Here is a 24030-nt window from a genome sequence, read left to right on the forward strand (position 1 = left end):
TCATTTTAGGTATTTTTATGACAGATAAATGAAACCATTTGAGCCTGTATACTGTTGTTATACTTAATGACTTTTATTTAAATATATGGCAAGATTTTGGAAAAGTTATGCACATTTTTTCAACCTTTCATAAAGAATTCTGTAATCTCTTCCATGAACTTTATAAAGAAAAAATTGTTCAGCAGCAGTTTTCATGCATACAAAAGCAGCCTGTGACATGATAGTCTGATATCAGTTCTCTTAAAGATTATTGCATTCATGAACTCAAAAGATTTTTCTTTAAGTGGAGTGACATTATGTCATAGCTCCTTTTCTACTCTCTGGCACCCTCTGGCGGACAAATCATCATAATGACTCAATAATGCCCCCCTGTTGATGTATATGGAGTGAACTTGGGGTGATTGGAACATAATTTAAAATGGGACAGGCAAATTGTCTCGCCTGATGAGTGATATTTTTTTTGCTGAGCCATAGCTGTGACATCATATGGGTGGGCGATGCAAGCACCAAACAGGAAAGTTGATCCTGCAAAGCATAAGGTGGGGAAATTACATAAGCTTTTGCTAGGTTTAATTCATAGCTAATAAATTGCACAAACTCTTGATGGAAACAGGATTATACAACAAAATCAGTAAAAAAAAATTTAAGTTAATATCATGTTTCTGTTTTTGGCATTAGGTTTTTATTTTTTATTATTTGGTTTTTGTTTTAATTTTTTTGCCAGTTCGAGTCCAGCACGGGCCAGTCATATGAACCGCCCGTTCACCTCCTGGGCACTGCCTCAGGTGCCCTTGAGCAAGGCCCTGAACCCCTAATTACTAAGGGTGCCGACATTGTGGCAGCCCCCTCAGACTCACATCTCTCCATACATTAATGCATGTGTATAATGCGTATAATAATAACACCAGAGTGTAAGTTTCCCCTAGAGGAATTAATAATGAAGTTGTCTTCTTCTTCTTTGGCCTTGACCTCTTAACCCATCCATAACTAATCCCGATTCATCTATTGCAGAGTAGAATAGTGCCAGTGAGGCAGGAAGACAGGAAAAGGGAGAGCATAGCGAAAGAACAAACAAATAGCAAGGAAAAAATACAACAAGGGGAGTGACGACAGGATGAAGGGAGTCAGCGGAGAGTAGAGGGAGATAGTGGAGGCAGTAAACACAGTCAAAGTTCTTGGCCAGGGCTCGATTTTTAAACCTTCAACAGAAATTAACATGAAGTTTCAATTGAGCAATATGCTTACGCTAACCTGAATCAATGATAAGATGTGCTGTCCCAATAACACAAATGTTACCCAAATAAAAGGGCAATGCCACACCTCCCTGGCATATTTGATTTACCATTCTTCAAATGAATAGGTAACATCTTCATTATTACAGAAATATATCACATTTGGGCAATTTTTTCCATTTATGGCAAGAAAGCTTGGACATGGTGTAAATAATTAAAAGAAAAGCACCCTTAATTCATCCTACTTACCCTAGCCTACATGGTTATCAAATCCCTAATGTGATTGATTAATGTAATTTGTTTATCTTGCTGTGAATTTTAATTTTTTTGCACATGAAATGAAAAAACGATAAACAGACAATATGCAAACAAATAAATGAATAGGCCTACATGGACACATATTGTGAGCTACAACTAGGCCTATTGGTGGTTATTTTTACACGACATATCTATTTTTTCTAACTAATTAAGATACATAAATGAACAGATAAGGACATATTTCTCATGTTCAGTTATTCAGTTAATGCAGTTGCATTCGTTGGCAATTATTCTCTGGTGTGAATTTAGTTTAACGAGTTTCAGCTGGAGTCCGATTAACAAACGACAGCGACCCAAGTTATCGCGATAACATTTCAGGCCTATGTGAGACCACGAAGCGGATATCCGGTCTCTTTTCCGTGGCGGACCGTCGTAGGGCCGGTTTGGCAAAATGAAGGTACAATGTTTCCCTAACTATAAATCTCTGTTGAAAGCTATTTTGTTCTAAATACTCCTGTGTGGTTGATGCCATGGTTCTAAAGTTTAAGGCAGACTAGTTTGATGTAGCGACGACGGCTCTGACACTTTGGATGCGCTTTGATTGTGATAAAATATCCAGCGCCGACTATCCTGTCGGCAAGTGAGCTATAGAAACATGGCCGCACACTGACAGAAATGTGCACAGAGTTCAAGGCTCAGTTGATCACTGTAGAGTTTTCAGACTTCTGTTACTAAAGTGACTTGAAGTCGAAGTGTTATCCGCTTCGTCCTTTTTATATCTTTAACCTTTAAATCGATCGTTAATGCTTTGAAGTGTCCAGAGAGCTAACGTTAGCGGGCTGCCAATACGGAGCTGGCAGAGAAGCTAACAGGCCTCCGAACCACTGCAACGTTAACTGTCTCTGACTTTACTTCCGACACGCAAATATTGTAACAGTTATGAATTATGATATGAACCAGGCGTCCCTCAGTAAATGTTAATGTGTGATACACACCTAACGTTACCTGCATGAGCACGTCTGGTAACCTTTCATGACCTAACGTTATGTGAAACCCAATAGGATGGTTTCATTTTATTTATATAACTCCAGGTTCATATCAAGTTATTCCATTTCACTTTTCATTTAGAGCAGACACAGACTATAGTCTATAATATTGTATACAGACACTCAGTAATTCCTAAGTACCTGTGGTAAGTTAACAGTAACATTTAAACTGTTTTTCAGCTGAACATCTCGTTCCCCGCTACTGGCTGCCAGAAGCTGATTGAAGTTGATGATGAGCGTAAGCTGCGAACCTTCTATGAGAAGCGCATGGCCACTGAGGTGGCTGCTGACCCTCTGGGAGATGAGTGGAAGGTACTGTGATGTTCTGTCTGTGATGTAGTGTTGTCTGTACACAGTTTACGTTTTAATTTGCTGGAAATGTGTTATATAGTCATCATACACAATGTGGCACACCAGTAGACCCTTTCTGACTGATGTATAGTCATTAAGGGGGGACAGTGTGTTGCCAGAGAAACCAGAGAGCTGCTTACCAGATACAACCAGACCATTTAACCAGGCCTGACTGTAACGGCATCGCTCTCTCAATTACCTTGCATCCTTAGAGAAACTGCTAGTTAACTCAGTAAGTTGAAGTCTAAATGTGGGCAGGAAAGTAATGCAAGACACTGAAAAATTTAGTCTAAAAGCCAACATTGGGCTTGTCATCTGAAGAGGTCAAAGGCCTGGGGGAATGGTTGACTGCACGTAAGCCGTTGGCCTGGCAATCAGGAGCAGTTTGGGTTCAGTGTCCTGCTTAAGGATACGCTTGATATGTGGACAGGAGGAGCTAGAAATGAATCCACCAAGCCTGCATTTAATGAACCACCTGTCTTAGCTGCTTAGCCACCTCTGCCTTGCTTTTAAGTGTAATTTATAAATGTGAGTATGATCTTTGTGCTCTGTAAGCAATCCTTTATTTTCAGACATTGTGTAACCTAAAAGGAAAAGCAGTGAACAACTTTTCTCTACTTCTGCAGGGTTATGTGGTGCGCATCAGTGGAGGCAACGACAAGCAGGGCTTCCCCATGAAACAGGGTGTGCTGACCCACGGCCGTGTGCGCCTTCTTCTCAGCAAGGGCCACTCTTGCTACCGTCCCCGCAGGACTGGCGAGCGCAAGCGCAAGTCTGTCCGTGGCTGCATCGTTGACGCCAATCTCAGCGTTCTCAACTTGGTCATTGTCAAGAAAGGTAGTGTGTTCTGTCTCGCTCATGTGGACTGTTTTATAGGGGAAATAAATTAGGTAATGAAGCAAACTATTAAGAAGTAAACCAACAGATACTTCTCAATGGCTGCACAGTACAGGCTTATTTGAGATGACAAACTTGGGTTTAGAAATGTCGCTTTACTTGTAAATGTTTATGGCACACCAGTAGACCCTTTCTGATTGGTCGGTAATCATTAAGGGGGGACAGTGTGTTGCCAGAGTAACTGTGGAGCTGCTTACCAGATGCGACCAGATCCAGGATCAGTGGATGGTTGAACTGCATTGCTCTCTCATTGTATCTCATGTTCACTAATATTGGAATAAACGGAGATCTGAATGAGTTAGGGTTGAGCCGATAGAAGCTGTCATCGTCCATACCCCAACCACAAAAAATTTACCTTTTCACATTATACCGCCCAGTGAAAGCATGTTTTAATCCCCATGGAAATTAGTAGGATATTTTTAAATCCACCTGCTTTGCACCTGCCACTCACTCACACACTTAAACCTCAAATTTCTTAATGCAAACGCACCGCCTTGCCTCGCCTCCGTCTTTCCCCCTGCTCAGTTAACTTTGTCCATCAGGATGTTTTACAAAGTCGCCAAAAGACACAGAACTTTTTTTTTTGTGGATTTTGTTTGCCCACAATCCATTTTCACGGCAGCAGGTACGCGGCATGCCGGCTTGTTAATGACGTAGCCTATCAAATAATGGAAACCAATGTTTTTGTGAGTGACATCTGCACTCCAGTGTTCACTGTTAATTTACCTGGTCCACGCTTGTAAAATATCCACCGTGTCGGCATCTTGTAACGTACCTGGGATGTCCGCCCAGGCAAGCCTGTGTGGGGAACGCTACCTGAATAAGACGACTGCTACTGGTAATGACTTAATACAGTAGTGTTGCCAGAAAAAAAGTTGTCAAAAGTGTGGCCAGATTTCCACAGTGTAGGAAGTCTCCCTAGTCATCTTGCAGGTTTGTGCTGCAAGCAGCTAAGAATTCAACACTCAACTGCTTTAAGTCTAGACTTTTGTTTGTAGTGATTGTACTTCATATGTAAGCGTTACAATTTGTAAGTGAACTTTCCATTAAGCAACTTCATCGTTTGACTCATCTTTTCCTGATCTGGTTGTTCTTAGGTGAGAAGGACATTCCCGGGCTGACCGACAGCACAGTCCCTCGCCGTCTTGGTCCCAAGAGGGCCAGCAAGATCCGCAAGCTCTTCAACTTGGCTAAGGAGGATGATGTTAGGCAGTATGTTGTGAGGAGACCCCTGACTAAAGAAGGTAAGATGAGTCAGTTTTTACTTAAAGGATAAGTTTGGTATTTTTCAACTTTGACCCTATTTTCCCATATTTGTCTGTCTGTAGCTCAATACTGGACCAAATTCAAAACATGTTGTCCCAATTAGTCACAGACAACCAAACATGGGGGGGGGGGGGGTTGATGTCCACTGAAGCTTCAGTATGTGCCACATGACTGTCTGTGCCATTAGAGTGAGTTATCGGGGATGTAACTGTTAAACCCCGTTCTTGTATAAGTTGTTTACTTTGGCTAGGGGTTTCACTGAGCCTAGATGTTTAACGCTCAGTATTGGCCCCTTGCCTGCATCTATAAAACCACACTGTCCAACCCCCTTTACCACACCTGGCACATCCCATGACCCGGGTTCAATCCCCACTGTGACACATCCACCAATATGTCCCTGAGCAAGACCCTTAACCCCACGTTGCTCCAGAGACCTGACATATACAGCAATTGTAAGTCTGTTTGGATAAAAGTGTCAGTTAAATGAATAAAATGTAAATGTAATGTTTGCATTGTCCATATTCTCTGCATCCCTTGTCTTTGGTAGGCAAGAAGCCCAGAACTAAGGCTCCAAGGATCCAGAGACTCGTGACACCTCGCGTGCTGCAGCACAAGCGCCGCCGCATCTCCCTCAAGAGACAGCGCACCCAGAAGAACAAAGAGGAGGCCTCAGAGTATGCCAAGCTGCTGGCCAAGAGGATGAAGGTAATGTTCTGTTTCCCCCCCTCTTATTACAGCGCTTAGCCACTAAGAACAGAAGAGGCTTTTTGTGAACATTTCTCTTAAAACACTACTCAAATAACCATGAAACATTGGTATGTGGTTTCAGGTTATTCAAAGAAACTTTTGTGGTGGCGTAGTCTCATAGGTGTAAAGAATTGCCTTTAGCAGTAAACCTCTGCATTGTTGCTGGGTAATGTTGATGAATCCTATGATGTTGCTGTGAGATGGAAGATTTAATTTGTGTGCCAGTGGCAGCTTTTTGGGTGTGTTAAAACATTTTTACTGACACACATTTGTTCCTGCAAACAGGAGGCCAAGGAGAAACGCCAGGAACAGATTGCCAAGAGGCGTCGGCTTTCTTCTCTGAGAGCATCCACATCCAAGTCTGAGTCCAGCCAAAAGTGAAATCAAAAAGTCAAATAAAGTCATGTTTTGCTGAAACTTGCCTGTGTAATAACTCAACCCCATTGCCTATAAATATTAAAATGTACTTTACAGGTTTGCCAGTTGAACTAGTTTTGAAATTAATAAGTCAATGTTGGGTGCCTAACCCAAGTAATAGGTAATTGGTTGCAATTTAAGAGCCAAAACACTTGGCGCATCAACTGTAAAAAAAGGAAGTGTTCTTAAATTGTGAATTTAGTGGTGAATTTTGTAAGGTTACTTGCATTAAATACCAAACCAGAAGATTCATGCTAAAGTGAGTTTGACAGTCTACATAAAATGGAAAGAGGTGCTCTTCAGTGTCATTTGTAAAACAGGGCTGTTTGAAGCTACACTTCTTGCTTAACGGCAAGAAAAGGCCTTGGTTGAGCTTAAATCTAGAATAGAGATTTGATTTTCAGATGTCCTCATTGTTCTAGATGAACTGTCAGTGCAATGAGCTTTGCACTAACTTCCAGTGGTCATTTGTACACAATACCCAATTTAGGCCTGCAAATCAGCCAGTCATGTGGCAACTCAATGCATGAAAGCAGACTGTCAGGTTTTGTTTAGACCAAACATCAAGTGTGATCTACAGCTGTGTTCAGCCTGCAGGCTAAAGTTGCAAAGTTCTGTGGTCTTGTTTGTTCAAATCATCTCAGCAACATCTACGTTCAGCACTAAAGCTGATACACGGGGCAACTTTGAGCAATCTTGCTATCCGTTTTGAACAAATAGCAGCGGTGTGGTGGGGGAAGGGGATTACCGTAGTAATCTTTACTCATTACTGTTAACATTGCTCTAAAAGTTGCTCTGTGTATCATCAGCTTAAGGCTTGCTGTGTGAACATATCCAAGTGACTTTGGCCAAGGCATGACTGTTTGTGCCAGATGGGGACGGTTTGAATCTCAAATCCATGTCAAAGCACATCATCCCAAACTGGCTCTAACATGAGAATGACTTAAGTGTACACCAGTTGTCAATCCAAAAGAGCACCTTTTGGGGTTTGGTGGAACTTGAGGAAAAACAGCATCACTGTAAAGAATTCAGGCAGTTCTGGGAGCCCTACTTAGGATTAGATTACATTAGAAAGGTGTACCTAATGAAGTGGCAACTGAGTGTAGGCTTTACAGTATTTTGTTTTCCCTCAACAACCGCCAGACTCAGAGGAATCAAAGTTCATGATATTAAAGTTTTATTTTATGACAATTTGCAGTTGCATTCTCTTAAGAGCTGTGGCACAGCACACATCTTTATCAAATAATAACAGTATTCTATCTCAACGACGAACACATCCTTTAACATTACACCCTCGGTCAAACACGATCTTGGTCGGCCGCCTCTTTCGGCTTATAGGTGTAGGTTGTTGGGGGACCTGGACCACATCCTTGTGAGATGATGTGGTCTCAGCAGCATTGGAACAACTTTCATCCTGATTAGACTGGTGTTTGGATGGCGGGCAGCGTAAGTTATACATCTGGGACATAAAGAAGCACACAGACACAAGCTGATGCTGCACATACCGAGGCAGCCCATGGATGCTCCAGGCCAAGGTCACCCAGTTGGTCTGAAGGTCCTGAACCAGACCTGGAGACCTGCACAAATTCTCAATGACCTGTTGAGCAAAGGACAAAAAAAAATTACCTTTTAGTTTAGTTAAAAAGTTCAATTTAGCAAAAGATATTTCTCTTGGAGGTGAAAAAAGTTAATCAGGTGAGTGAAATGAAAATGGGTGCAAGGTTATTTTTTTCCCTTTATCAAAAACATTTTGACACAGGAAAAGCACAGGTGTAAATAAGACCGATGACGACATTTAGCTGCATCAGTTTATGGTCCTGGTACTGGGTGCGCTTGCTCACTGGGACACTTGAATAGAACTGAGCCAGTGTTAATGATCTTAGTAACAACTGTGCTATTCATGCTGTGACAAGTCAAAGTGGCTGCTGTGAAAAAGGCCTATTATGTGGCCAGCCAATGGTTTCATTCATTCATTCAAAAAAAGTCAAATTATGTTGAATAAAATAACGACAATTATATTTCCACTTTCTTGGCACGAGTTACATGTTTAAGTGAACAGTCACATTAAACTTGTACAACTGTCACTGCAAAGAAAAAAGGTGTTAATTGTGCCAAAACTGGTGAATACTTGTTCTTGTTAGGGTTCAGTCTCGCAGTTGTGTTTAACAACCACATTATTTCCTAGATAACTCCATTATGAAATCTCTTTTTATATAATTTAATGTTCTGTTTGCTTCAGCAATGCGTGAGCATAACTAGCCTACTGCTTCAGACTCAACCACCCTTCCACCTCTTGTTAAAAGGGAATAGTTTTAACATTTTGGAAAATGTGCTTATTCATGCTTTCTTGCAGAGGTAGATGAGAAGACCAATACCACTTTAATCTCATCATCACTGTGGAAACTCCATGAACGTAAAAATACTATTAAAAGATGCCAAAAAGTCAAGTTATCTACTGGCACATAACTCCTCCTAAAACCACAAGTTGTCAGTTTTGTGTGAACTACACAAACGAGATATGTATAAGTTGTGAGCCTGGTATCGGATATCGTCTTACCTTAACACAGTTCCCAGTCTTTATGCTAAGCTTACCGACTGTAGCTTTATATTCAATAGATATTAGATGACAGGAGTGATACCTCTAACTCTCTCTCGCAAGAAAGCAAATAAGCGCATTCCCCAGTGTGTCAATTCCTTTGAACGGTCCTCACAGCACACCTGAACAGATTGCATCTTGGACCCAACCATGTGGTAGGTCCTCCTATACAGCTTGGCAGCCAGGGAAACCAGTCGCACAGAGTAACTGCTCCTGAGTGTGGCTGCCTCAAAACCCTCCAACAAGTGAGCTGCTTCTTCTGTGAAGTCAGCGAGAAGATATTGAGTGACAAAGGCGAGTTTAAGTTCTGAATGTCACATCTAGCCATTTGACATCAGTTAAGTCTACATTACTCTGTGTACCTTCTTCTTCTTCTTCTTCAGTGGGAGGAAACACTCGGTCCATCAGAGCCTCTGACATGATCAGAGTAGAGTCCAGTCCTGCACTGGCCACACTGATGGTTCTCTCAACAAGTGACTGGTCATCAGCCTGCTGTATCCTTCCGATCAGCCATGTGACTGTGTGCTGCACACAGTCCATAGTTCCGCTGGCTGCGATGTTCACCACGGCCTGGATCTCGTGCATCTTGTTCTTTGCAGTTGCAACAATCTGTTTGAAACAATGACAGAAACAGGACAGACAATCTTAGATTCTTGAGCAGTTTGGGGAGAATAGTGCAGTTATTTTGTGGGGCTCGTGAAGATTTGAAAGAGGAAAGGTTACCTGCTGTGTGGGTGTGTGAAGCACTGGGAACACAGTCTCCAGCCAGTCAAGACTTTTACATGCAACATCATTTGCAATGGAAACTGTGGAGATATTCCAGACAGTGAAGCAATTATTAGATGCTTTCTCATTTCTACAATAAATGGCACCTGCAGTCTTCTTTTGGCAGAGATCTTGACCCTGTAACTTTATTATCTGCATCATCTTTTTGATGAAAAAGCAACATAAAAAACAACAACAAAAAAAAACTATTAGCCCTTGACATAAATTATTCATTTGGGTACACATACACTAATTGTGCTGCTAATGTATGAAACATATTTTAGCTTTCTTCAGGCTTCTGTCCTGAGCTTGTCCTGAAATAGAGCCCCCAAAAACCTTATGCATGTTAGAACTGAACAATTAACTATTAGTCAATTGACAAAAAAGAAACAATTTGTAGTTTAAAAAAAAAAAAAAAAAGTGTGTGTGTTTAAGTGTAAGCTCACCTTTGGATTCTGAACTAATGGTTGGCATCTTGTGTTGGAGTGTTTCTCACAAATGTCTGACATTTTATAAACAAATTTGGTTATAACTGATAATGAAAATAATCGTTAGTTGCAAGTTTCCTTTAATCCACTGGTCACATCCAAAGTAGGCTACATCATAAATGTTAGCAGTATGCATAAGAGTATGACAAGTACAGCCTGAAATGTAAGCCCTCACAGTAGGCTACTCACTCTGGGGCTCCAGTTTATGAATGACAGGGGAAACTCTGTCACAGGCTGCTGAGCCTATAGCGGTCACACTGCTCTCCAGCACCTCACACACAGACCTCAGTTTAGGGTGGGTGCTTTTAGTGTCGATGTACAAGACCGACAGCTTGGTACAAGCAGAGTGAACCATGGGCATCTTGGCCAGTCTGGCAGCTGCAGTCTGTACCTTCTGCAAGAGAACGGCAGACAACAAACTCAAATCCAGATACACTCCTTGAGGTGAACAAAATAAGTGATGTTTTAATTGATAAACAGTTGTTGTGAAGTAAAATGTGCGTAGACTATTGTGCTCAAAACCAACAACCACCTTCAAGTTGCCGAAATAAAGTATCAAAATGGAAAACCCCAGTTCCAATAGGCTAGATATTTTTAGGGACCTTTAATTGCTGCGTTTCGCATCTATCACACTATTTTCTACATGATTCAACGGGAAGATATTGTAAGCAACAAACTGGGTTAAAAAAAACCGCAGAAAGACAAAGCAATTCAGGCGTTGATGCAGTGTGAGTACAGGTGAAGAGGGTTAGTCTATCTGGATTGTAGGCTACTCACCTGGTTGTTGTTCGACGGCATATTTAGTAGCCTACACTTTGATAAAGGGGGGAAAGAAGCGGGCTTAATATGAGTAAACGTTAGAAATGTTAACTTCTTTGTGGACTTTTGTCATTTTAAGAGGATGATAAAGAAAATAAAACACTCACCCTCCTAGGTAGCCTACTGCTTCGTAGGAAAACCGTCGCTCACATAAGGTGGTGTGTAGGTAATTAGCGCTCACCTGTGCTAAATGCTGCTCAGAAGCTCTGGCTGTTCTCGCGATATACCAACGATGGTAGGCTATGAGACATGATGATACGAAACAATGTTCCAGTTATTAAGTAGCCTATTTTTCTGTCTTCGTCTTTTGTGGTAGGCTTCCTAACAAAGGTGGTTATGCAACAACAACAAAAATTATTATTATAAAATGTTTTTATCTAATTGTCATGAATAGTTAGCCTATATGAATGTCCAGGAAGTTCAGGTTCAGGAATTTAGTGCTCAACCGATATTCAGTTTCCTAAATTTATTCTGCATATAGCCTATTGTATAATTATTCGTTGACACATTTCACATTTTTGCAGTTTAGCTGATCATCCATCTGTGCACTGACTAAAATACTCCCAAAAAGGCCTAATTGTATTTAATTAATGAAGTGGCATCAGAAGAACACTATTTTCCCTATAGGTTACCAAATAAGTTATTTCCAGGACAGGCTAATTATTTGAAAATTATCATGAAGACATTTGTCATTGTAGTTTCTTACTGTCCTTGTATGTTCATTCGGTTCTTTGCATATTCACCAGAATTAATGCCATCACACGATTCATCGCTGCAGGCTTGAACCTGCGCAGGGAAACCCCATTGGATTTCGATTCCAACGCCTTAACCAGTCGGCCATCACAGCTGGATAAACCGAGCGAAATAGTTCTTTCAACGAACAAACGCATCTGAGTCTGCATTTTGTATACTTATAATTTCTGACCAGTAATTGCTTTAGTGAATGAAAGATGAAGGTGTCCCGGAAACCGATGTCAGCTTGGGAAGCCTGTTGCAACTTATTTGATAACCGCCATGAATTTCAGAAACACATCGAAACGTCAAACAAAACTCCCCGCCAAATTGCACCTGATTTCTGCAGACCACTGCAGTGATGAGCCAGCCTGCTGTTTTGCGCCTTTGAGAAGTGATCCACAATGAATGCTGATTTTAATGCGGACGTCCTCAATAGGACACAAGGGTCAAATAAATCTGCCATCACTGTCAGCTGAGCAGAGCTGTGAATATCACATGCAGCAGGCCCAGGAACACAAGCCCGGTCTAGTGTCAGTGACCAGACTGCTGTAAACATAAGGCTGCAGGGAACTAATGCCAATTTAATGTACCAAACAGCCACAGGAGTAAAGCAGCATAAAACCTAATCATCTCCAGCCGGAAGCTAAAGCAAGACTGTTCCATGTATTAATGATCAAACCAATCCATCTCCACCTGACTTGCTGCATCCTAACTGATCAGATTTTCTTAGTTGTCAAATATTATTTACTCATGTTTAAATCTTCTAGGGTTTACTTGTCTTTATTTGTATTTATCTGTCACAATGTGGGCAAGCGTCTACTGTAGTAGTGTGATTTGGTTTGCAGTTTTTAGTTTTTCTGTTGTTCTGCAGAATATAGGCTGATACATGCTCCGTCATGGGTTAACGAGGCTCCTGCTTATACCAACAGGTTTATTTACTGGTGTGGGCCTAATAGCAGAGGCAGCAAGGTTAAGTAAACGCTCTCAATGAAATGGCAAAAATCGTAGCTGATTAACACTCACAACCCACTACAGCGCCATACCCGCAACGTGTGATTACAGGAAGGACACTGATGGCTGGTTATCACTTTGTATGCGGGGATTAGGTTAGGCAAAGATGCACACAGCTCTACATCTGCATATTGATGAGCAGTGAGCTGATTTTCCGGTAGATGACGTTATAAGAGAAATGTTTTGGCTCGTGCACAATTGTTCCTGAAGGTGAGCACACTCTAAGCCACGGGATTCTGTCCGTGGTGCTGATGCAGGCTCCTTCACACAACGTGCCGAGAAAATGTTTCTTCTTTGTATCGGCATGCGTCAGGGAAGGAGGTGCGCTGCTCCAAGACTTTGTGTGGCAGCTGCAGTCACAGGGTTTGGGGCTGCTGCCCGCCGCAAAAAAATGCGAGACACAAGAGAAGCACGTGTAGTGGGTGGTCCCCGGCAGACGACTTTCACGTGGCTCTAGCGAGCGCCGAGCCGGAGCTGAGCCGCCGCCGTTTCAGTCCGGTGCGGCACCAGCAGGAGACAACATCAGCATGGCTGCGGAGATGGAGCCCTCAGAGTAAGTGTGCTTTCCTTTTCTTTTCTTTCTTTCTTTTCTTATTTTTTGTTTGCTAAATAATGAGTTTTCAGTGATAGTTTGGTGATTATAACAGTATGATAAGACCACCTGTGTGACTATGCTAAAAGAAAACATCGGTGTTTCTTAAATATGACAGAGGCGCGTGGGTCTGTTATGGACACTGAGTTTTGGGCTACATTACGCATTCAGTTGGAATATTAGTTGCATCTTGACGGCCTCACTTATATTCATTTAGCTGAGACGAGATGCGTCATTCAAAAAGTTCCTTCTTTCAGTAAAACGTGATATCTCTCTTAGGATGTGACACATGTGCCTGCATGCTCAATTTAAAACAAACAACTATACGAACCTACACATAGCGTTTACACCTGCAAATTTACATTTCTATGACGGTGTTTATTGTCTGCATACAGTTTGTACACCCATGTGGCTTATTTTGTTTAACTGGTTGTGGAACCTCCCATCCAGTCGCTGATAGGCTTTCATTAGGCTACTGTTTATTGTGGTCAGCATGCGACACATACGGCCATTTTCGCATGTGAGGCTGGTCAAATGAGGCTGGTCAAATGGTCGCTTTAAACCAGTTAATCTGATGTTCTTTCTGATTCTGCAGAGAGAGACAGAGAGAGAGAGAGTCCAGGCTGTTTTGCAGCCACTATAAATATATAGTGTCTGTTTCCTCCACATGTGCCTGTTGATCCAATAGGCTCTCCACGCATTGCAAGGATGTGGGTTTGCAGTTTTTATTGGTTAGTTATTTAATCTTCCTGTGGGGAAAAGGTGGGAGGGGAGCACACATTGTTGCCAAATTGAAACTGGTCTTGTGCTGGTGGCTGGTTTACTCATCTCTCTGCACATGTACATGTGCACGTGAAAGACTTTAAAACGTCCTGCAGGGTAATGCTGATGGAGTGACAGCAGAGGGGGAGATGGAGTGTTAAAATGCCCGGCAAATGGCTCTGAAGTGGGCCAAAATCCACATGAAGCAGGATCCCTGCTCTTGTCATGATGATTATGTTGCATATAATCGGTTCTTTTGACAGTTGTGCCAAACAATGGCATCACATGTGTGAAAATAAAACAGTGTTTCAGTGTCCAGTGGATAACTCACAATCATTAGACTGTGATTGAAGTGATAAACGCTGAAATTTGCAAAGATCAAGATACACCAAAAAAAAACCATCATGTGACAACACAGAATCTCTCCTACGGAGAAATGGTATTGGTGGTGGTGTGTATGACCAAATCCTGAGCACAGACTGCAGCTGGTAATTTAACTCTCATAGAAACAATGTCAATGCTTGAATGACTTCACATTTTTACTTGTTACTCTGTGGGCCTACACGCATTTGTAGGTAGGACTTTCAGTCAGCATGGGGTTGTAACATTAACCTTTCTTGTCTAGCGTGATCCGCCTGATAATGCAGTACCTCAAGGAGAACAACCTCTACCGAACGCTGACCACCTTGCAGGAGGAAACCACCGTCTCACTCAACACGGTGGAAAGCATCGACAGTTTCATAGCAGATATAAAGAGCGGCCACTGGGACAACGTCCTGCTGGCTATCGAGTCCCTCAAGTTGCCTGATAACACACTTATTGACCTTTATGAGCAGGTGAGCTTTGCACTGATGAGCTTATACTCTTCTTGCCTTGATTTCTTTTTTTAAATTAGCAGCATCTGATGAACGCTGATCTCGTTTAACAGGTTGTAATGGAGCTCATTGAAATGCGAGAGGTGGGAGCGGCTCGCTCTCTCCTCAGACAAACTGACCCCATGATCATGTTAAAGCAGACGCAGCTAGAGAGGTACATCCATTTGGAGAACCTGCTAACATGCTCCTACTTTGACCCCCGAGAGGTAAGACAAATAAAGGTTTCTACTTTTACACAACTCCATCACTAAGCACTTTATAAAATAACGTACGCTAACGTACTCTTGCTTCAGGCGTACCCGAAGGGCAGCAGCAAGGAGAAGCGGCGCAGGGCAATAGCTGAGGCGTTGGTGAGGGAGGTCAGCGTGGTGCCCCCCTCTCGCCTCATGGGGCTCCTGGAACAAGTTGGCGTGAGTATACCGATCAATATCTCTCTCAATACTCACTCTAATTATATGAGGGACGCCATTAAATCAATGTCCACAGCATCCCAAACTATCTTCTCTCTTTCTCTCCTTTCACTACTGTACACACGGTGTGCCCAACTTTATTAAAGGTTCTTAGTGATGGTGTCCTACATGAACACACATTTTCTTGTTATTACAGTTTTGGTAAAATCACAGGAAAGAGTTTCCTTTTCTTTTCTTTTTTTTTTTATACCTTGCCTGAACTCTTCTCACTGGTTTGAAGTGGGCAGGGCCAGATAAAGGTGATGTGATAAACCTCTGGGTATCAATCAGAGTTTAGCAGCATCAGACAGTTGTAGGGCCGTTTGCTCATGTTGCCAGATCACAAGTAAGTGTGTTTTTCATCCACCTGTTTTAGCTGGAATTTCAGATAAAATCTGCACTAAATTTTCACGGAAACTGGATTAATGTTAATCAATTCAGATCAAACTGCACCCACACAGTCCTGATGAAGAAGATTAGCTGAGCTGCTGAACTCTTAATAAATAATAACTACGGATTTTGTCTATCTCTGAACCATAACTTTGATTTTTGCTCATTTAGGCATGAATATTTAATGTTAAATATTTAATGAGAAGTACTTAAGATTTGAAAACAAATTTTCATGTGCTTTAATGATTTCAGTACATAAAAGAAATGCAGTCATTGAATAAGTCCCAAACCATCAATTTAATTTGTTTTTTATATATAATTATTTGTTCAATAGGTCGATTAATACATCCCACTGTTTCTTTGCTATCTTTGGTATTTAAACAGAGAGAGCAGTACCTTTTTCCCAGGGGAAGGTTCTTGCATTTGTTATACAGCCTGTGCCAATGCAATATACTAATACTAACGAGTATAAATTATCTAACAAAGTTGATAGTATGTAGGCTGTATTATACAACATATTGTTGTACTAAATTATAAAGCTGCCATTCAAACAGCTTGAAATTTGAAAACTTATCAAGAAGCGATTTTTCCCAAGGTTTTGACTTTATTTCTTTGTTTTGAGAGCGCAGCATCTGTTATTCACAATTTAATTGTGCAGTTTTCAAGCTTCTTTTCCCCCTTGCATTACATTATGGGATAAACAACACTTTATTTAAAAAATCAACTACTTTGAATCTTCAAGTTAGCATTTTTTAGTATTCCAACACTTGATTTTGTTGAGATCGTGACAATGAAGAAGTTAAATGGCAAAAACTACTTTATGTTTTCTGCTGACTGTTCCCCATCCCTGTTCCACACAGTCTATGAGACTAGAGCAGTCGCCGGGTCATCTCTCCCCCGAAATGGCCATTGAAACGTCTGGCAACAAAGAAAGACATGTGGAGAAAGAGAGCTTTCCAACGCAGCTGTACCGTCACATCAAGGTAAACCACGACTAAGTGTTCACCCTAAAATTTAATGATTTACATTATGGTAACTTGCATTTTTGTCTCCAAAATAAAGTGAGTCCCCATAATCTCATGCACATGCGCGCACGCACACACACACACACACACACACACACACACACACACACACACACACACACACACACACACACACACACAAAACTAATTACTTTACTCACCTGAAGGCACTTGTCTTAGTCTCTGGCTGTGCTTTCATCACTTGCATCCAGATGGAGATAGCTGAATTGTTTGTCCTTGCTTTTCCTCTGCCCAGGGTTTTGAGTAATAATGGTCAGCCCACACAACTTTAGACTGCAGCATGGTGGGAAAACTTAATACCTCCCTGGGGTTGCCTGTTATTAATTTGTGTTTATTTATTTCTCAGTGCACCTGGATCACAGGCAGTAAATCAAACAAGCGAGCGTGTTTTCCTTAGAAGATAAAGGAATGTTAATGAGGTGTTTCTGTGTGTCGTTTGAACCTGCAGTTTGGACGGCGGTCGCATGTGGAGTGTGCCCGCTTCTCTCCCGATGGCAAGTACTTAATCACTGGATCGGTGGACGGGTTCATTGAGGTCTGGAACTACAACACAGGAAAAATAAGTAAGGTAAATATGTTTAATATTATGACACTTTACTATACTGAGACTTCTTATTCCAATTTATTGTGTTTACTTTATTTAAGTTGGTTTTGGAAACTAATTCCTGTTTATACATTTTAATTGGATAATGTCTATACTATTTTGGAGCATGTTGTCTTAATCTATTAATATAGTTTGTATGTTTTGTTTTAACAATGACTTAATGCTGCCCTCTATGACGAAAATAGATTTGAATCTTAACAAGACTGTTACCTGTTTAAATAACAGGACATTTAAAAAATGTGTAAGAATATTACAACATGTATATATTATAATGTATATATGTAATATATATTTCCTTGTTTCTCTGTTCTATACGGTTGTGTGTGTGTGTGTGTGTGTGTGTGTGTGTGTGTGTGTGTGTGTGTGCGTGTGCGTGTGTTTGCATGGATGAATTAGGATTTAAAGTATCAGGCCCAAGATAGCTTCATGATGATGGATGATGCTGTGCTGTGTATGTGCTTCAGTCAAGACACAGATCTACTGGCAACTGGAGCTCAGAATGGCAAAATAAAGGTTGGCTCTTATAAAAGTATCTTCCGATACTGTCAGTTAATTTTATTTACTTACAACAATTTAATGTTAAGTCTTCTTATTGTTGTATGGAAATGGAAATGAGGGCACAACAATGTCAATAATATAGATACAATTATGTAGTGTTTTCAGCTGAGTAGTCTCATTGCATCTTCTCTCCTACACTGTATGTATGTGTGTGTGTGTGTGTGTGTGTGTGTTGTTGCGGAAGGTGTGGAAGATACAGAGTGGCTTGTGCCTGCGCAGGTTTGAGCATGCCCACAACAAAGGTGTGACCTGTCTGAGCTTCTCCAAAGACAGCAACCAGATCCTGAGTGCCTCCTTTAACCAGACCATCAGGTGGGATGTAATGCTAACATGATGTCTGTGCAAAGTGAACACCCTGTAGATACTTGACATTTTCTGATATGCATAGTACTGTAATTACAGTACTCATGAGTTAACTTTACCTAAACACGTTGTGCAAACATATACATTCTGTGTGGAGGACTTTGAGACTTGCAAATGATGTTACAATGAATTGGACAATAAACAGTGAGATTACAGGAAGTCTTGAATAAGAATAAGTCAATATATAGATAAATGTTTCATATTAAATAGATGGGGGGCGGAGGGCAAAACTGAATCAATACATAATACAGTAAATTAAATGTTAGTGTTTAAAAGTAAAGTAAATACCTGAATTCACAAACAATGTACCAATAATTTTGAAAGACAAAAACAAAACATGGTGGGAGCTTTGTTGTGGCAAAACTTTGCTTGTCCGGTGTGGGAGGAAGTGAGAGCTCTCACTGACCTCAGACATGATTCACAAAAGTTTTAAAGGCGCACACATGAATATGAGTTCACCTTGAAAGCAGTGAGCTCTTTTTACATCCCACAGTGGATTAGCACAATGTTTCTACACCAGACCATATGAATAATATGTGAAAGTAGAAAAGTAGATGGGAAAAGATTTGGCAAAAGAAAATGCAGATTTTAATTTCCTCCCCAAAACTGTATAGTTAATTGATAAATTTGGCCGTTTCTTTCTCTTTCTCACCCTTTTTCGGTTTTCTCAACAGTTTGGTAGAGTGCATTATGAGATGTGATATTATATTAGAATTAATTTGCACCTAAACTGAATGAGCATCTAAGTCCAAAAAACCCCATGGTGCAGTGTGGTATTCAGAACAAGACCTAATCAGGTGTCTTTCTTCCAAGAAGTTAGCAGCAGAGTAGTCATGTAGCCTATTTTCAGAAGGTTTGCTGAACAGAACAATGTAAATATATACCACCCAAAAAGTCTGACTATAAAAACATGCTCAACCAATATTTTAACAAAAACCGAATAGTGCCATCTAGTTATAAACGCTTATCAGTATAATACATGTGGTGGAATTTCATTTTATATTTGTAGAATTTTTGTTTTTGGTGTAATTCTTGGGAAAGTTTTTCAAATTAAAATGATTATTTTATATGTTTTTTATTTGTTTTGCTGTAAATGGACATATCAACCATGTGGTAGAGGCTCATAATAAAAAAAACTATCAGTTAAAATTAGTGTAGTTTTAGTAGAAAAGGGACCATTATGAGCTGTATTATCAAATTGATAACTCTACAAATTCTGTTATTTATTGAAGAATCTGTTAATCAATTTTTTCTACTTTTTCTTCTTTGTCCAATTAACCATTAGTTAATCTGAAGTGAACGGAATAGCTTTTTAAACCTTCGAAAAATCTCCATAATTTCATGCAGATATCAGACGTCAGCAGTTTATGCTTGATGTCATATGGTGCTCGCATGAGTCATGCACCTGAATGTAAATATGCTGGGGCAAGGATGTCTGCCTTTCACTTCTTCTCTCATAGTCACACACACAGACACACACAGTGAATCCCCTTTTTGAGGAGCTGAACATCTATTTCTGACTCCCGGGGGTGTGAACTGAGCCTCTCTGCTGTGTTGGAAGCACATGTGCTGTGTGGGTGTAGCTGAGAGACCATGTGCTCAGGCTCAAAGCTGCAACGTGTTCCTCCCTTTGCAAATCCATGCGCTGGGAGTCTGAATTGTTTACATTTGCTAAATCATCCTCCCAGAGACGGAGTGAATCAGTGAGCATTAGCCGTTTTGTCATGGTTTGACTAATCCGCACTCAGTCAGTCCACAGGAGCTAAAAATAACACATCGGCTTCGCAGCAACACGTTTTGTCTGCTCTCAAGAAAAATGCCGTCTTGAGTTGAATAAACATGGATTTATTCATGAGTCAGAGCTGCTGTTTATTGGATTTAGTATGTTATAACAGCTTTTATGTTTGTCAATTTCTCAACAATATCATTTTCAGAATCCATGAACTGAGGTCAGGCAAGACACTAAAGGAGTTAAATGGCCATTCATCGTTTGTAAATGATGCATCTTTCACTCAAGATGGATTTCACATCATCAGTGCCTCATCTGATGGCACAGTTAAGGTACAATGAGAAAATAATTTGACTATAATTCATGTCTGTGCTGCATCAGGATTATTATGTAGCTGGGAAAGTACTGTAACATAATGTCATTTCCCAACCCTGGGATTCATGTGCATATTTTAGATTTGGAATGCAAAATCGGGCGAATGCATCCACACTTTCAAATCTCTGTCTCGGACATCAGAGCTCCCCGTCAACAACGTCATTCCTCTGCCCCAAAATCCAGAGCACTTTGTGATTTGCAACCAATCCAACACGGTGGTCATCATGAACATGCACGGTCAGGTGAGCTCTCTCTTACATATAATCCATACACGAGGCACTTTCATATCAGGATTGACTGTAGTTACCACACTAGAAGTCTGTCACATTCATTATATATTATTCATATTCATTGAGTCACCAACAATGCTAGTGGCTCTGTGAGGCTTTGGCACAGTGTGACGCTTGCAGCTAAATGCTAATGTCAACATGCTCACAACAACAATGCTAACATGCTTATGTTTTGCAGGTATAATGTTCACCGTCTTAGTTCAGTGTGTTTTAGCAGGCTAACTTTTACTAATTAGCATTAAACACAAAGTGCTGCTGAGGCGGATGGGAAGGTTATGGGATCATCAAAGTGGTTACTGTTCATCCTGAGAGGAACATGGATCTCTGTACCAGCTCTCATGGCAATCCATCCAACAGCTTTTGAGATATTTCAGTCTGGACCAAAGTGATGGACCAAATGACTCATGACGCTTTGAAAACTCCCATGAACAACTCACATTGTTAATTACACCAACTCTAGTTGTGCTATAATACCCACACGATACTGATCTTAGTAGAAGCTAAATGTCTTCTTCTCTTCCTCCTCAGACTGTGAAGACCTTCAGCTCGGATAGAAAGGATGGAGCCAACTTTGTGTGTTGCACCCTGTCACCCCGCGGGGAGTGGATTTACTGTGTGGGAGAGGACTTAGTGCTGTACTGCTTCAACTACACGACGGGAAGGCTGCAGAAAACGCTTACCGTAAGCTCTGCTGCTAATATTCAGTCATTATCACAGTCTGTTAGAGGAGGCAGCTCAACCACGCTCAGCGGCTGCCAATGTTTTTTTTACCTAGCTCTTCCTTATCTCATTTTATACTCTGACTTTGTCGCTGCTGCTGTGTAGCAATCCTACTGAGTTCCAACAATGAAACAGGAAAGGCTGGTGGGAAACAGAGAGTGTGTGGTGATCTCTATTCCTCTGCGCTCACAGGTTCACGAGAAAGACGTAATTGGCATCGCACACCACCCACATGAGAATCTGATTGCCACATACAGCGAGGATGGCCTCCTACGGCTATGGAAACCTTAAACTGTCGCCTGCATTGTGATATGGAGGACCCAGAGAGCCTTACACTTGGTCATAAAGTGATTCATTCATTTCTATACTTTACAAATGGATACATTCTTCCATCAGTAAATTATAAACCAGTTCACTGATTGAGAGAACAATCTCACCACTAAGTCTATTCAGTAGCTGTTCTGGAGCTTTAGGTCATGTCACATGATCTTCATCAGCAGATTTCCAGTTGTCATGGAATTGTAGATGCTAAACTCTCCTGAGCACTTCTTGTAAATGGTGGCTTAAAAGCTGAGGTTCCAAATGAATTTCTTTTCCTCGGAAACAGCAGTTTAGAAAACAGTCAGCTCCGTGGCAAATGGGCAAACTCCATTTGCTGATGAGCATCATGTGACTTGACTGAAAGCACCATAACAGCTACTAAATGGAGCCTGTGGTGGCAATGTTTCCTGAACTGCTGTTTCCAAAGTCAAGCATATACTTGGAACTTCTGCAATGAATTGTTTATTTTCAATGTCCACAAGTTCAGGTGATAGCCAATGCAAGTGTCTGTTACGTCTGATGGTGGATTAGAAAGACTGTGCATAGTGTACACATTGGGAAAGTGGCAAAATAATCCAGTTGACAAATAAAATAAAATGTTAAAAAAAAAAAGTAAAGAGGAGGCAACTTGGTAAATCAAAATGAAATAAAATAATCCTTTCAATCTCTCTTAAAAATTAAAGGAACAGGCCATCAATATTCTATATTATATAAGACCACAACCAACTATACTTGATTATACTGAAGATGTATATCTTTAAAAGTGGGTAACAAATATATAGTTTCTTTTTCTTTTTTTTTTAAATGCTTAATAATTTTCTAAAAACAGCTGGGCACTTCAGTTTGTAGCAAATGTTAATCAAACAAGAGTAATAATGCATTTGTTGACTAGTTTCAGCTGTGGATTAATACACATTCGGTGCTTTAGTGAATATTTACAGCAGTAGGACGGTGCGGGGGATTGGCTAAATTAACTACAGTACTCATGTTCATGGAAATAATGGAACATGTCACCCTGGGGAACGCTGTGGCACATTGACGTGTTTTTAATAGTATTTTGACAATAATGGAGGTGTATGGCATAGAGTAATAAGCTATATCAGGCTTTGGCTACACAACAGAAACTATTTTTGTATTTGATTTATTGATTGATTGATTAATTTGTCTTTCAAAGGTCTTTGCTTGATGAATTTTAACAGCACTGTCTAGGTCCTCCATACTGTACACACACTTCCTTGTGGATCCAACTTTACCAGTGCAGTTTCAATCCCCATTTTCATCTCTTCTGTCGTTATTAGACATGAAAATGCATGATAGTGAACTGTCGTGAAAAGATTTATAATAAAAACTGCCTCTTGTTTGGGCATAAACAAACAATATCAGGTATGTGATTTGTTAGCTTTGGTTTATAATGATACTTTTGTAACTTTGATTCAATGACTGATTCTGTTTTGTCCTGCATGCTACCTCAGTACACTGTCTAAATGTGGCCGATCAATCGATTCAATACTCCTTAAAAATATGCATGATGACTAAAGATAAACCTCAGTGGAACTCCAGTGACACCTTCTGTATCCTGTGTGTATATAATAAATGTATTTAACGTAGTCACATTATTGTCGGTTTGCTGCATATACTGTAATCGGTGTTCCTGTGCATCAGTAGGACGTGTATGCCTGCAAGAAACACAGCTACTGCCTCGACCAGTATTTATTCACACAGCACTATCTGGTACCATTTAGCATCTGTCTGTAAACTATCATCCATATGTCACTGCTGCAAAATAATGTTTAATCATTACACTGTATTTTGTATATTCATTATGTTGTATATAAAACTGGCAGTCATGTCAAAAATGATTATCAATAAAAATATAAAAACCTTTACAGTTGCAGTGTTTCTTCCCTTCATGACAAATTACATTTTTCAGTTGTTGCAGTTCCAAAAAGCTGGATTGAAAAAAGCGTGAAATGCTGACTTTCTGAAAAGTTGAAAAATTCTGAAAGAGGTTAATTTATGCTCTCAGTACTTGGTCGGGGGGCTCTTTTTCCACAAAGCACTGCATCAATGCGGTGTGGCATGGAGGTAATCAGCCTGCAGCACTGCAGAGGTGTTATGGAAGCCCGGGTTGCTTTGATAGCGGCCTTCAGCTCATCTGTGTTGTTGAGTCTGGTGTCTCTCATCTTCCTCTTGATCTCCATGGGGTTAAGGTCAGGCGAGTTGGCTGTCTAAGCAAACACATAATACCATGTTCTGCAAACCAGTTACTAGTGGTTTTGGCACTTTGGGCAGGTGCCAAGTCCTGCTGGAAAAGGAAATCAGCATCTT

At 40.7% G+C, this 24030-nt stretch overlaps 3 protein-coding genes across 6 annotated transcripts; 2 read left to right on the forward strand and 1 right to left on the reverse strand.

Annotated features, from left to right (window-relative positions):
• The first annotated feature begins 1803 nt into the window (after positions 1-1803).
• rps6 (ribosomal protein S6) lies at positions 1804-6214 on the forward strand. The gene is made up of 6 exons (XM_038713349.1): positions 1804-1947; positions 2717-2848; positions 3514-3724; positions 4882-5028; positions 5598-5755; positions 6083-6214. Exons 1-6 carry the CDS (start codon positions 1942-1944, stop codon positions 6176-6178), a joined length of 750 nt encoding a protein of 249 aa, XP_038569277.1. The 5' UTR covers positions 1804-1941; the 3' UTR covers positions 6179-6214.
• A 1156-nt stretch (positions 6215-7370) lies between these two features.
• On the reverse strand, positions 7371-11061 carry LOC119898990 (perilipin-2-like). Of its 4 annotated transcripts, none has more exons than XM_038713348.1 (7): positions 10990-11061; positions 10841-10871; positions 10253-10457; positions 9534-9616; positions 9173-9419; positions 8933-9063; positions 7371-7811 (listed from the first exon to the last, which is right to left on the reverse strand). In XM_038713348.1, exons 2-7 carry the CDS (start codon positions 10859-10861, stop codon positions 7476-7478), a joined length of 1023 nt encoding a protein of 340 aa, XP_038569276.1. In that variant the 5' UTR covers positions 10862-10871; positions 10990-11061; the 3' UTR covers positions 7371-7475. The 4 variants fall into 4 exon arrangements, with proteins under 4 accessions (XP_038569276.1, XP_038569272.1, XP_038569275.1 ...); XM_038713344.1 differs by having other exon boundaries at positions 8933-9069; XM_038713347.1 differs by having other exon boundaries at positions 8933-9066; positions 10990-11060.
• A 1707-nt stretch (positions 11062-12768) lies between these two features.
• LOC119898993 (WD40 repeat-containing protein SMU1-like) lies at positions 12769-23578 on the forward strand. The gene is made up of 12 exons (XM_038713350.1): positions 12769-13181; positions 14608-14818; positions 14911-15063; positions 15151-15267; positions 16557-16679; positions 17191-17310; positions 17743-17859; positions 18089-18216; positions 20202-20328; positions 20452-20613; positions 21190-21342; positions 21574-23578. Exons 1-12 carry the CDS (start codon positions 13156-13158, stop codon positions 21670-21672), a joined length of 1536 nt encoding a protein of 511 aa, XP_038569278.1. The 5' UTR covers positions 12769-13155; the 3' UTR covers positions 21673-23578.
• Positions 23579-24030: the final 452 nt, after the last annotated feature.

This window comes from Micropterus salmoides, unplaced genomic scaffold (genome assembly GCF_014851395.1).
Source record: "Micropterus salmoides isolate LMB-PRFRI ecotype aquatic unplaced genomic scaffold, ASM1485139v1 Ms_hic_scaffold_12, whole genome shotgun sequence".
Lineage (NCBI taxonomy): Eukaryota > Metazoa > Chordata > Actinopteri > Centrarchiformes > Centrarchidae > Micropterus > Micropterus salmoides.